At 36.3% G+C, this 14231-nt stretch overlaps 1 protein-coding gene across 2 annotated transcripts in view; it reads left to right on the plus strand.

Moving 5' to 3' along the window:
• LOC149190532 (vacuolar acid trehalase) overlaps window positions 1-14231 on the plus strand; it is a 548002-nt gene that overhangs the window by 393050 nt on the left and 140721 nt on the right. For both annotated transcript variants that reach the window (XM_089413421.1, XM_089413420.1), the window contains one exon: window positions 13857-13940. In XM_089413421.1, coding sequence (XP_089269547.1) covers window positions 13857-13940 — 84 coding nt within the window. The remainder of the gene's footprint in view (window positions 1-13856; window positions 13941-14231) is intronic.

The following is a 14231-nucleotide window of genomic DNA, read 5'->3' on the forward strand; positions in this document are numbered from 1 at the left end:
GAGTGAGAGCAGGTTGGAGTACCTGAGGAGGAGCTACTCACTCCCAAGCAAGAGCCTCAACCAGTGTCATAGATTGAGTCTCAGTTAGGTGGCAAGCACGCCACATAGCAGGATGACCAGGGGTTATCGCTGTGAAAATTCCTACACTCTGAAGGAACCCCTACTGCAGCAAATTTGAATCTACTTCACCTACTTGATTTTTAAATTACATTTATCAAGTTATTCTTTTGAATATTGAAGCAAATTACTTCTGCAACCTACACTAATTAAATATTTGATCTCATGAAACAGAAAACAAAGCAAAGAACAAGATACATAGGACACTTATTTTTGGACACAATAGTCCCTGGAAAAACCCAATACGGGAAAACTGGTGCAGTAGTTTTGAGGGTTTATTATGTTGCAGGAGAAATGTCTGAATACAAATCTAGGATGCTCATCTAGCAATCCTTTACAGAGAAAATACTGGTGGAAAATCTGAGTGAGTTTTACCTCACTTCACCTGGTAGAATTCTGGTTGATTCGGCACAACACTGGCTAACCCCGACTATTTTTGTGATGGCTCTGTGTCACCTTCTCTGCCCTCTGCGTCAACTCTCTTAGCTGTTCCGGCAATTCCCGGCATTTCCAACAGTTCTCGGTTGTTCCGGCATTTCCGAAAGTTCTCAGTTGTTCCGGCAGTTCCCGACAATTTCGGTTGTTCCAGCAGTTTTGGATTCTGCTTGACAGGCAGCTTTTCTGCATCAACTCTCCCTGTTGTTCTGGCAGTTCCCGGCAGTTCCGACAGTTTCGGTTGTTCTGACAGTTCTGGATTCTGCGTGACAAGCAGATTTTCTGTGTCAACTCTCTCGGCTATTATGCTGCTTCTCTACAAGCTCTCTCCACCTCTCTATCAGTATTCTCCAGAAAGTCCTTCTCCCGAATTCTCTCTACCCCTCTACTGCAAAATGATCACTTAGTTCGAATTTCTCAACTTCCTGGCCCCATAAATCGAACTCTAGGTCAATTCTCTCCCTTTGTGTGTGTGTTCCCAAATGAACCCCAAACCTCCATTTTATACTTTTCATGTTGAGTCTTCAATTCGATATTAAGTCTCTAATCAACAACTAAGATTAAAACATGATTTGATCCGCCTACTAGATCATTCTCACCCATATTATGATTAATACCCATTAATATTTTAATTTCCCTAAGTTTAGACTTAGGAACTCCATTAAAAATATGAATTATTTTAATAAAATACAATCCATGTGGAATTTCACCAAATGGTTTCTGGGTTCTTTAGAACTCATGTGCCTTAGCCTCTCCACCAATTTTCAAGGCTAGGGCACTTCTAATGCTACCAAAAACTAACATATCAGTCTTTCACATGCGGAGATAATAGTCATTAATAGGACATAAAACAAGCCCAATGATGGATGCCCAACTTATGCAATTAATCCCTTAGTGTGTTTAGACAATTTGTATGTGTGTTTAGGGCATTCAAACTTAAATTTTTACCACTGTTATGAATTATTTTACTTGCTGAAGCAAACAGTGAGGCAAAATGAGGGTTAGAGGATCAAACCAATGGCTTTAGGCCTAGAAGAAACTTGCCCACTTGTCAATTTTACTCCAACACCTAAAAACACCAATTTTCACCAACTTTTCTGCAAAACTCACCAATGATTACCTTCAGAAAATCAAATGACGACCCACAAAGGCAAAGAGGGAAAATGAGGCAGGGAAGAGGCGGGCAAATGCCTAGATAGGCCTACGGCTAAGGCCTCACGACAAGCCTTGAAAGGTTGTTGCCAATGTTCCACCAAGACTCAGGTGCGGGGAGACGCGAGTGCAGGGAGACACACATGGTGGACGTGTGGGAGTACCCTCAAATTTTAGGGAAATGTCGAGGTTGCGAGGGGACGTCAGGGTATATAATTTTTAATATATATATAATTCAAGTTCATATTCATTGTTCAATAATGAAAGCATAAATATTAAATAGAGTAATAGTAATATGGATACCAATACATTGAAAATTGAAATTTGATCTAGACATAAAATTCAAATTCATAATTGAATTAAATAATGACATGCCTTGATCCATCCTCATCACTCATTTTGATACATACATCATTCATATGACATACTCATTATTCATCCATATCATGAGATTCAATAATGAAATATTCAAATGCATTGATCCATATCATTCATCATTCTACAATCTACATTGATTTAAAAATTAAATTCATCATTCTAGAATTTAAATTGAAAGCAAAACATACTAGTATATTACCATATACTATATATTAGATACTGAAGTTTTGAGGGGGGACGCCCAAATGCACCCCTTTTGGGGAGCCTCGTCCCCCACACTGGAGAAACGCACCCCCTTGCATCTCCCCAAGACTCCCCAAAAAGGGTGCGTGGGGAAATGCACCCCTAGTAGACTCCCCGTCCCAGGTGCGAGCACCCGACGCTGGGGGATGTGTCCCTGTGGAACACTAGTTGTCGCTATGCTAAGGAGGGACCGAGAGGCCCTAAAATGGTTGTGGCCCAGGGCTCAAATTCCATAAAAGGGTTGCGACAGGTGTCACAAGGGCAGGCCGAGATGGACGGAGGGCAAGGAAGGCCGAACATAAGGGAGACGGAGGGTTGGAAGGAGGGATGAGGGCAGGAGGAGGCCTTCTAAGGCCTGTGGCAACGTTTCAAGGGGAGGTTGAGAGCCTTAAGCCTCACGACTAGGCCTAAAACACCCACAACAAGGGCTTGAAGGCAGGACGAGGCCTCTAAGGACTTGCGGCTAGGCCTAGAAGGCCAAGAAAGGCTTACATTGAAGCTTCAAGGGCTAGACGGATAGGGCAGAGGAGGACGTTGGGCCTATAGTACTCAAAAATTTGAAAAACCCCGGCCAAAAAATTAAATTGGCTTCAAATCTTCAATTTCACTACAAATTTCTTCAATTTTTGGCCCTGCAAAAATTTTAAAGACTAGATCTTACCCTCACGGGCCTAGATCTAGCTCCAACCCAGCAAATTTTCTTGAATCTCGCCTGCACAAATAAAAATACAAGTGCCCAAAACCCCAATATATACTAAAAATTCAAAAACCCCAAAACCTCAAACCCCAGTTGCAAAACAAGGGTTAGAAAATAAAATTTACAAAAAATTATTATACAAAATATATCAAATATACAAGTATACAATGCTTGAAAGATTTTTGAGGAATAAAATATATTTTTTATAAAATATGGCAATGGCTAGATGGATTTCGAAAGACAAATATTCAACCATAGCCTTAGCAAAGTAAGAAAATCACATAAAATATTCGAAGTCCAAACAAGGTCAGCCTGTGCCCACAGTCTGTGAACTTGGATCCCAAGGGCTGGGGAACCTACAAACTCTATATATATATATATATATTTTAAATCGTTAGAACATACAATGAATTGGATCACCTAAGATAAGCCCAAAACTTACCAGTAAAATGTTCCTATCATCTACAAATGAAATAACGATTCAGATAATATTGAAGCACAATATAGGAAAGCACATACCACAAATCAATGGGACAAAGACACTATGAACTGTACCCCAAAGTCTTTTATTATGAAAATCAAACTTTTCCAGTAGGGCAGTGACTTCACACCAACATTTACAAAATTACATCAAACTCAAGATCATCATGATCCAAATAGAAGCAAAATGCCTTCTATTTATAGAGAAATTCCTCCAAGTGGAAAATAACGGCTAGTTGGCTTGATTCCCGTCAAAAAGTTGGACCATCGATAAATACTTGATCAACTTTTAATCTCTGTTGGAATTTTGCCATACTAGAGCTAATTCGCTACATCTATTTATGCGAAGTTGTGGAAATTTTGTTTCTAGATAGTGATGTTTCATGTATGGGCCATGTATAATGAATGGATGTTCCTAGGGAGGTTTCATTACTGAAGTTCATCTTGATAAGTCATCTATTTTGCAAAACGAAGTATAAAGTCTTTGAAGTTGTTTTTGTTGTTGCCCTAATGCTTAAGCGAAGTTATCTTTTAGGCCTCCTAGACCTAGAAAATCCAAAAGTCCATGGTCATAATTCTACCTAACTCCAATCTACCCAAAGGATTAGGCACTAGTCCACCATAAGTTGATCAACTTAAACCTTATTTATTCTCTTCCCTATTCTTTTCTAGGCCTAGCCCATTAGGTCTCCTAGGGAATCATTTATCTCGCAAACCATCCGCTCAAAAAATTCGATCTCTTGGCATCCTCTGTGCTAGTGTGTCTCCTAGGTTCCCTCCAATTTTGAATAAATTCCGACGGTGGGAATTTGAGATATCTCAAGCCCTAGCCTCGAGAATGAATCTTGCCCGAGGTTTCCTTAGGCTAGAAACCTCATTGGGATCCTCACATTGTCTTGCATTAAAAATTCTTTCTCTAGTCCCTTTCTCCCTCCGAAATAGGTCAAGCATAACATCGATTGCTAAACCCTACCCCCTTGACCTAGCCTCGGGTCCACTTGGTCCCATGTGGTCCCATACACTATTAAGGTTAATTATTCAAAGATTACTTGGAATCCAAGCTTTCACAAGAATTTTAAGGCCTAGGAACCTCCATTGTAAGATACATACCCTAAGCCTAGACCTTGAAATTCTCCTTGAGCCCCCCCTTGAGAGCTTTCAACCTTGCCTTCCAAAGCAAGCAAGCCACATATTTGAGTCTCTCTTTTGAATAGGCTTCTAGGATCACCCCTCACCCTATCATTGGCCCATCCCTTTCGTGATCCTTATCATAACGGGTCTCCTCCCATTAATGAAAGTCCGTGAAGAGTAGGGAGCCTTAGCTAAGGTGACAGTGGGCTATTGCTCCATTGTTGCCCTTAGCCTAGTAGTAGCCCTTCAAGGATCCCTACTAGTTTGAGCGGTACCAATGTCAACCACCAATCTACCCCGAAGAACAAGAGGAGTTCAACAATTAATACCATTAACATCGATGTACATAGAGAACTTGATGCTCTTGATTAAATGTCAATTCCATAACCTCATACATGACAGAATCCAGTGGAAATGTTGTCATCTTGCCAATCCTGAAATCCTGAAAATTGTTAAGTTTGCTTAATTTTGAATAAGATCTAAAATTCTACTTTCTCCATGTATGTAATGACCCATCTCTTATTATAGAGGACACAAGACTATTCGCATGCATACATATGATAGCTACATATGCATGCACTGCGCTAGTATACATATTAACGTATTATAAAAATTTCCCAGTAAAAGATAAATGAATTAATTATTGAAAATTCTAAGTGAATACCTAATTCACAAAAAAAATAAATTATCATTATTGTAGAAAAAATATATATTGGGTGAAGTACTTAAGGTATGTACCACCACCATAAAATATAACTATACAAAATAAAAAGAAAGACAAAGTATTATACAAAATAGGAGGGAATGTCATATATATGGTACTAAAGTAAATATGAAACATACTTTATAAATTAACAAGTGAAATACAACATAAAATATACAAAAGTTATATTATATATTAATTATGAACTAAAAGAAAATAAAACATAAAAAATACCAACTCTGTAGACTTAACCAAATCCATATATATATATATATATATATATATATATATATATATATATATATATATTATGAACATAAAATAAAGGCAGGGAGCATATATGTGGTCTATGAATACAATAAGACATAAAAGAATCCATATATATATATATATATATATATATATATATATTATGAACATAAAATAAAGTCACGTAGCATATATGTGGTCTATGAATACAATAAGACATAAAAGGAGCATGTTGTCAACCATAGAGGCAGGTGGCAGATCAAAACTTATCCCCTTAACCCTTCGTTGGAGGAATTTTAACCCTTCGTTGGAGGAATTTTAACCCTTCGCTGGAGGAATTTTAAGAATCTTGAAAGGGAAATCACCACTCTAAAACAGGCGAGGGCCCTATATAAGAAAGGGAAAAGAGGGATATGGGGAGCTATTTTGATTTTTACAGAGACAAAGTAGAAATTCTAATAGAGTCACAGACAAAGAGGGAGATTGAGCTTGATTGTTCGTGGAGTTTTGGGTACGGATGCCAGAATATCACCATTTGAAGCCTTCTGGATCTAGGACCGTATAGGTAGACTCCAGATAGATAGACAGGGAGGAAAAAGGGTGGTTTGGTAACGAGAGCGAGAACCACAGTAGGTCAGAAACATCTTCAAAAAGGAGTTTCAGGTAAGTACTCACTAGCAATTGATAAATTCTGCTTTAAAATTTTACTGTCTAGATTGACAAATTTAAGGTACAATTCTAAATTTTAGTTAAATTGTTAAAAATGGATTTCACATTTTGGTATCAGAGCCGGTTCAACTCTCGGACCTTGCCAATGAAATTGGAGAAGATTCATACCCAGTAATTCATTAAGTGTGTGTTATGTAAGTTGGTGAAGTGTGAGGTTAGATCAGTATTTCACTCTATCCGTCCTCCGGTGGAGTAGGTTTCACGTATTGAATTTGGAGGTTGTATTGAATTTGGAGGTTGATGGTCATGGATAGAAATAAATATCTATCCTTCTCATGCTCCAAGGGCGAACCATTGAATGTCGTTCAACCCTTCGCTGGTTTAGACATTTTTTCATTGCCAGATGCAAAGAGAAGATCACCATTGTAGGTCGCCTCGGACCACCCCACCGGATATAGTTTGGTGTGATTGGTGAGTTGTTTTATCTTCCTTTCTAGCTCAAGACCAAATCAACACCAAGGGTTACACAGTGGAAGAATTATTACCCTTTCTGTGGAACAAAAAAATAGGTTAACGAAATTAATATAATTAATTTATCAAAGCTCTTTGTAAGATGGTCTTTATAACACTTGGAGCACATATTCTCCATTGCGGAGCTTCAGAAAAGCCACACCCTGTAAATTATTTAAATCTTTTGAAATTTACAATAAAATTTATTAATTGGCTCTTGAATTTAATATCAACCATCGTGCTCTCTTAATTGTTGCTTAGCGTTAGCTAAATATAAAGCATAGGTTCCAATTCAAATCCAAATTTTAGTTAACACTAATATTTTACAAACCCCAAATTTATTAAGCAACAGATTACGTAGACATCTAAGATTCCCACGAAGTTGTCATCAATGTTAGTAGCAATAATTTGAGCGGCGGTAATTATTTATAAACATTTTTCCTTGGAGCCTCCTGAAAACAAAATAGCAGGTTTTTTTGGTGCCACCGAGTGGATGAGCTTCCTGTTCTTTTTTGACACAGAGTGTTGGGAATAATCTTTATGAGAATTCTTTTTGGAAATAATGGAATGAGATGCCAATGTCCTTGGACATTGATCGCTAGTTTAAAAGTTATTTTAATGAAAGAAAGAAAGAAAGAAATTATTTTAATGTCCACGAGGCTAAAGATAGCCTATGGGACAGATTGCTTCTTCATTTGCTTGATGTATTCGGCCCTTTTCTATGAAGTTTCAAAACAAATGCTCCCAGCTTCTCAACAAACCCCTCGCTAAATAGATTATCCCAAGAGCTAGCTGCCAGCATATCTGCATAACTTTCTCTGTTGTCTTTGAAGGCCTCACATTCTAAAATAAAATGTTGTTCTGTTTCCACTTTTCCGGAAGAACAAAAAATGCATACCCTTTCCTCCCACACTTCCTTTGGCCTTTTCTAGCGCCCTATTTCACAACGAATTTGATGAGAATTAGTCTTTAACTGAGCAATAAGAATTTTGGCTCTCCAAGAGATATTGGCCTCTGTGTATGCTTTTGGTTGATGATTATGAGTGGGATTAAACACTTCAATATAGTAATTTTTCTTTCTTCCTAGCTCCTTATCCCAAGTACGTTTGTGGAACTTTTCCATAACAAAAGCTTTTATCTCTTTGCTGTTTATGGGACATGCGTTCAAGCAAATACCCCATTTACTAAACCATTTGTTATTTTGCTGCATCCAAGTTTTTTTGCTCTTGCACAATCTATCATTAAAGACAACCTTAGGCCATCTACCCTCTTCCATTTGCTCAAGTTTTTTTAAATACCTTATGACTCGCACCATAGTAATTGCTTCAATAGGAGCAGTCCCTATTTCACTTAACATGATATCATAATGAACTGCACTTTTAATCTTAAATTTGTTCGTAATAAAACGCTTCTGGATTTTCTCAATTTGTCTCCACTGCATGTCGGAGGTACTGCTAGCCCACAATTCACAACCACAGACAATCACCAGAATCACTAAAAGCCCAAAAAGAGTTTGAGCGGTTTTCTAGTCCCATAACTCTGCCTCTCTACACCTATTTTGAAAAGCATATAATGCTTTCCAACCCTCCAAAGTTCTTTTCTTTCTACAACCATTCCAACGTAGATTTTTGTTGAAGTCAATTCTGAGGTATTTGTAATCCGCAACTTCTTCCAGAATGTTGTCTTCAAAGTATAACTTATGATGGTTATGTTTTCTTTTCTTAGAGAAGACCACTACTTTCGTTTTGTTGATATTGACTTGCATCCCCACACTTCTACAAAAATGCTCAAGGGATAGTAAGTGCTCTTGCAAGCCAAGAGCTAATTTAGCAATCAGAATAAGGTCATCTGCATACAAAAGAAGCCTTATAACAAACTTGCACAAATAGATACCATCACCCCCTTGCGAATTTAACCACTCCTCAAGCTTGTCGATATATAAACCAAAAAGGGTAGGAGACAGTGGGCAACCTTGTTTGACCCCGATATCGCTTCTAAAACTTTCAGAAATGCCTGTTGAAGTTCTAATTTTGACTTTCACCTCTTCATACAGCCTATGCACAGCTGCTCTCAAATGTTTAGGAACCCCAAGTTCCTCCATCTTGTGCCAAAGTTTATCCCTAGAAACCGAGTCAAATGCTTTTTTGAAATCAATAAAGCAGCAAAAGACTTCTTCCTTTTTCTCCCAAATTTTTTCAATGATGTGCCTTAAAGTTATGCAACGATCAACTATGGAATGTTTAGGTCTAAAACCTACTTGCCCTTTACCACACTTATCTCTTTCTTCTGCCCACTTGCTAATTTTGTTTTCTAGCATGCTTCCAAATAGCTTTGCAAACAAAGGGTTTATCATGATGGTCCTATAATTGGAGGGATTATTGACATCACCGCTCTTGAAAAGAGGTATTGCCAGACTAGTTGTCCAATCTGTGGGGAGCCCTTGTTGTATGATGTTGTTGAAGATTTTTGTAATGTGAGGTGCAAGAATCTTTGAGCCCCACTTTAGATATTCTGCTTGGAGTTCAGCGAAGTCTTTTGCTTTTCCAACAAACAACTTTTTGATACCCATCTCTACCTCTTGTATCGTGAAGAGTTCAGTATCAATGTTGACCAAGGGGGGAGGGTCAACCTTGGGAACCTGCTCATAGAGTTGTCTTGCATAGTCAAACCATTTAGAAGCTGTAATATTATTTCCAATTTGTATCTTTTTCGATTGGAGCTCCTTCCAAAATAATTTGGGATTATTTTTCCCAAGGAAGATTAGTTCTTTCCTCCTTGAAACCATGAAATCGACCTTTTTCTTGCTTAATAACTGCTTGTAAGATTTGAGCTTTATGTTATCCTTGTTTGACTCTTTCCACATTCTCCTTGCCTTTTTGCATTCCTCGTCAAACCAAGCATTAACCGGAAAGCAATTTGTTTCAGACTTCTTAATTTTTGTTCTTTTGCACTTTGCAAGTGCGCATTGAATTAAATGTGTTAATTCATGACTATGAAGGCTATGAATTGTAATTTTCTCCTTCTCAAAGAGCCTCTCTAGTGTCATTTTGAAGGTATTACAATTTTCTAGGGTCAAAAGAATTCTGCGCTGTGGGAGATTTTGTTGGACATGTTGAATTTTTGACTCTAATTGTTTCTTTTAAATCCAAGAGAAACATAAATAAATTGGCTTGTGATCTGATTTCAAATCCCACAGTTGATCTCCAACCAAAACTTCTTCCATTTTCTCACACAAACCATGCGAGCAAATTACATAATCTACCACACTTGCTCCATTGTAAGTATTGCAAGTGAAATTACCAGACTTTGCCCATCTAGTCAAGCCATTACAAATGACTAAATCAAAGGCCTCACATAGAGTAAGCAATTGTTCACCAAAGAGATTGTAGCCCTTGTCCTCTGAAATTCTTTCCCACTAATGATTACTTTCTTCTGTAAGCCAAATAGGGTCACAATCATATTTACAACAAAGAATGCTAGCTTGCTCACTTGCAGTCCTAACATTGAAATCACCCACTATAAGGACTTCACCTAGCTGCGAATATGTTGCAATATCCACTTTTAAAGTTGCAAATGGATCTTTGTGGTTAAGCCCTCTACCTTTGTAGATTTTTGAAACCTGCGGCGCAAAATAGCATGCTGCAATTCTGATGTGGTTTCCATTTTCTGATATTTTAAACCAAATGAATTGCTTATTCAAGTCTTCTTTTTGTAACTGAATGAGACGACCTTTTTTCTCCCTTACTAAAACCATGATACCCCCGTGCCCTTTGCCATTCCCTGCTGCCTTGTTCGACACTGCCATCTTCCAGTATCCTTCAAACAAAGGTGCCTTGCACCCTTCATGCTCATGTGTTTCTATGAGGCAAATTATGTCTCTATTTTCCGCAATAGGCCCTAACCCAGGTCCTCGTCTCCCTGTGTAACCTCTGCAATTCCAACAAACTAATCTCAAGGAAACTTGGGTATGACTTGATTGCTATTTATTTTGACATGCAAGACTCACATTTGAGTCTTTGTCCCTATTTTCCATACTGACGTTGCTTTCTGATTTCCTATTGAAGAGTTTGTTGCCTCTTCTTTATTACCTCTTGCTGCTCTATTCTGGAAGGAGGTCCAAATCACACTATCACAGCTTTTCCTTTATAAATCCATGCTCTCTTTCCTTCATCTCTTGCTGCCTTAACCTTTAAAATTTCCTGCCATCTTTCCTCCTGTTGTTTTACAGTTAAATCTTCTTCTAGGAAAAAACGAGAACCCCTCAAGAGATGTTTCTTGCTTAGAATGATATATTTATCAGGCAAGCTAGGCATAATGACTTTTATGGGCCTGGCTTTCTCCCCGTTAAACTTACCCACCCTCCATGCTTGGAATATTTGTCATTGCCATAGCAACTTGTCTTTCAAGAAGTCTCTTGCAAGGTCAAGAGTACATTCATTTTTCCTATAGTCTTTCACCCCTTTAATAACTTTGTTAGCTGCCCTATTTTGTCTTTCCTTGCCTTCACTATCTTGCATGTTGTCAACCTGAATATTTGTTTCTCCTTCCTTATTAGCAGAATTGCTAATAACTTGAGCCCAATACATTTTTTTTTTTTAATTAAATCAAAACATTATATTCATTTTTCAATAATATAGATATATTTGATATCAGATATATTATAAATATATTGGTCTTTGGAATTTGCAATTTCTTTACGGTCAAATATAAGTATTTATTTTATTTTGTCAATAACAAATATTAAATATTTCATAATAAAATTATTTATATCATTACAAAAAAAAAATAATTAATACAAAGTCTCAACATCCACAGATTTTGATTGCACGACTGGTTCTTTTCTTTGCGGAAGATATTACGCAGCCACAGTATTCTGTTATTGAAAAATTTCTCAATGATTTATTTCACTGGGCAGGTCCTTAGACAGCCTTTTAGTCATTTATGAATGGCCGTGTTGCCCACAGCCAAGGGAATCATGAGAAATGACTTCAATTTTAATAATAATCCCATCATGTGGAAAAATAATGACCTTAACGTGATCAAGAGAATTTAGACAAGTCAGAATGAATGAATTAAGGGACTTTACTTTTATATTTTATTAGATTGAAGATTAGAGTAGAAAAGTGTGTGTGAAAAGGGTTTTCTTGAAAATTTCTTGTTTGAGGTTATTTTTGGGATAGAAGATAAGAGAAGAAAGTCAAAAGCAAGTATTTTCATTTTGTAATTAATACATTATTATGTGAATAATGAGAACTATTTTCTTATAGTTAATTTTACAGGGATACTTTAATATGAATAAGAAGTCTTTTTATTTTTATTTTATAGATATAAGGATCATATTGTATATTATGATTTATATGTTATTGAGAATTAATGCGGTATAAGGTTAACAAAAAAAATGGGAGTGTTAATAACTGCTTCAATGGCCATAATAGGGCTAGAAAATGGTAGGTAGTTTTATGAAATGATATTATGAATTATGAAGACCTATGAATTACAATAAGTATTATTATTACACATAGTTATAATAGATTAACCGACAATTTAGGACAAGGAGGTAGCGATACCACCCGCCTTTACCTCATTATCAGTAACACCTGCCTGCAGGTAATAATAGCAGAAATCCTATACCCGCATGTGAACTTGAAATTATGAAGTTGTATTTCCTAAATCTAAATTGCATCTCAGATACTTATAAACCTATTTTGTGAATTAGGTATTCATTTAGAATTTTCAATAATTGTTTCGTTTATCTTTTACTAGGAAATTTTTATAATAGGTTAATATGTATACTAGCGCAGTGCATGCGATGCATGCATATGTAGCTATCATATGGATGCATTGTATGCATGTTAATAGTCTTGTGTCCTTTATAATAAGAGATGGGTCATTACAATGTGAAATTCAATGAGGTTGGAACCACTTTCAAACATTTTGAAACAATAAATGGTAATGTTAAAAATTTAAATAAAATTGACATTCCCCTTTGTATTTCAGATGAAAATAAAAGATAAAGGAGAATGTCACTTTTACTTTAAGAATGTAATATTACCATTAACTACTAGAGTATGTATTTCATGAAATGTAACATGAAAAATAAAAATAATAGATTTTTCCTTGTTTGTTCGATGGAAAACAGTCACAGTATCCTTAGAATTCAATCCCCTAACTCACTTAAAAAGAATGAGGTTAAATGACCAATAATTTGGTTGTAAGTTAATATTGTCATAAGCAGAGCAATATTTTCAAAATTATTGTGATAATTACCTAAATTATCACGATAATTTAAAAAGGGGAAATTGTCATGATAAATATTGCCGATATTATTATCGAGACTGGTTTTGACGATATTTTCATGATAATTTCAATAATATCACGATAAGTTCAACACTCTCTTGATTATGAGATGGAGAAGAAGGTGTGGGCTAGTTCATATCTGTTTATCATGTGTACAAATGTAAATAGACTGCAAATTGAATAAAGAGCTTCTGCATTTTTTGAATGATGTGATTATTTCTTTCCTTTCTCTTCCCTATTTAGGGCATCTTCACACATTATTCTTTGATTACCTGTCTCGTTGTAGTTCTAAACTCATAATTTTGGATGGTTTGCACTCTCCACATTTTTTCTTTCCTTTCTCTTCCCTATTTAGGTCGTCTGCACACATTATTCTTTGATTACCTCTGTCTTGTTGTAGTTCTAAACTCATAACTTTGGATGGTTTGCACTCTCCACCTTTGGCACCATTGTTGGGTTTGGATTTTGACAAGTAGAAACCCTCACTTTAGTTGGTGAGAGCGCTTTCAAGTTCAACAGTCTGCATGATGAAACTGAACACTGCAAAATATGTAATTTCTCCTTCTAAGAATATGCTAATATAGGGGCTACCTTTATCTGGAAAGAAGTTAATCGAATATTTGCATTTCTTTCTTTATGGATTATGTGCTTTTAAGTTTTATTGGAGGAACTACATGCTTGGATACTAGATAGTAAAGCTTCAACCTATCAGCACTTCCAATATATTGTGTACTGTGTACAAATAATTTCAATTCTCACCTGACATTTGGTTGAAACTTTAATAATTTCCTCCAGGTTCTACTTTATACACCGGACATGATGAAACTTACATTATGGGATGCTATGCATGTCGAACAAGAAGATCAGAAGAAAGTTAAGGTGAATCTTTTTGGGCTTAAAATAAAATAAAATAAATGAGAAAACTGATCTGGAAATTAGTTATTATGTGCATCATGTTCCTAGCTGTTGTCTTCCTCCGTTACATCAAAAAATAAAATATTAGGGAAAGATCATAAATTCATACTGGTCATACAAAATTATCTATTTATTACTTTGTTCTTTGGTTGGAAATAACATGTACTACACTATTTACATCTAAATTTCCTCTGCTGTCTTCCACATATAGAAGAGCATATTTAAACAAAATTACTGAGCTCAAAAATTAATGCT

Source organism: Pinus tabuliformis, chromosome 3_1 (assembly GCF_031772625.1).
Source record: "Pinus tabuliformis cultivar Carrire ecotype Pingquan chromosome 3_1, CPIR1, whole genome shotgun sequence".
Classification (NCBI taxonomy): Eukaryota; Viridiplantae; Streptophyta; class Pinopsida; order Pinales; family Pinaceae; genus Pinus; species Pinus tabuliformis.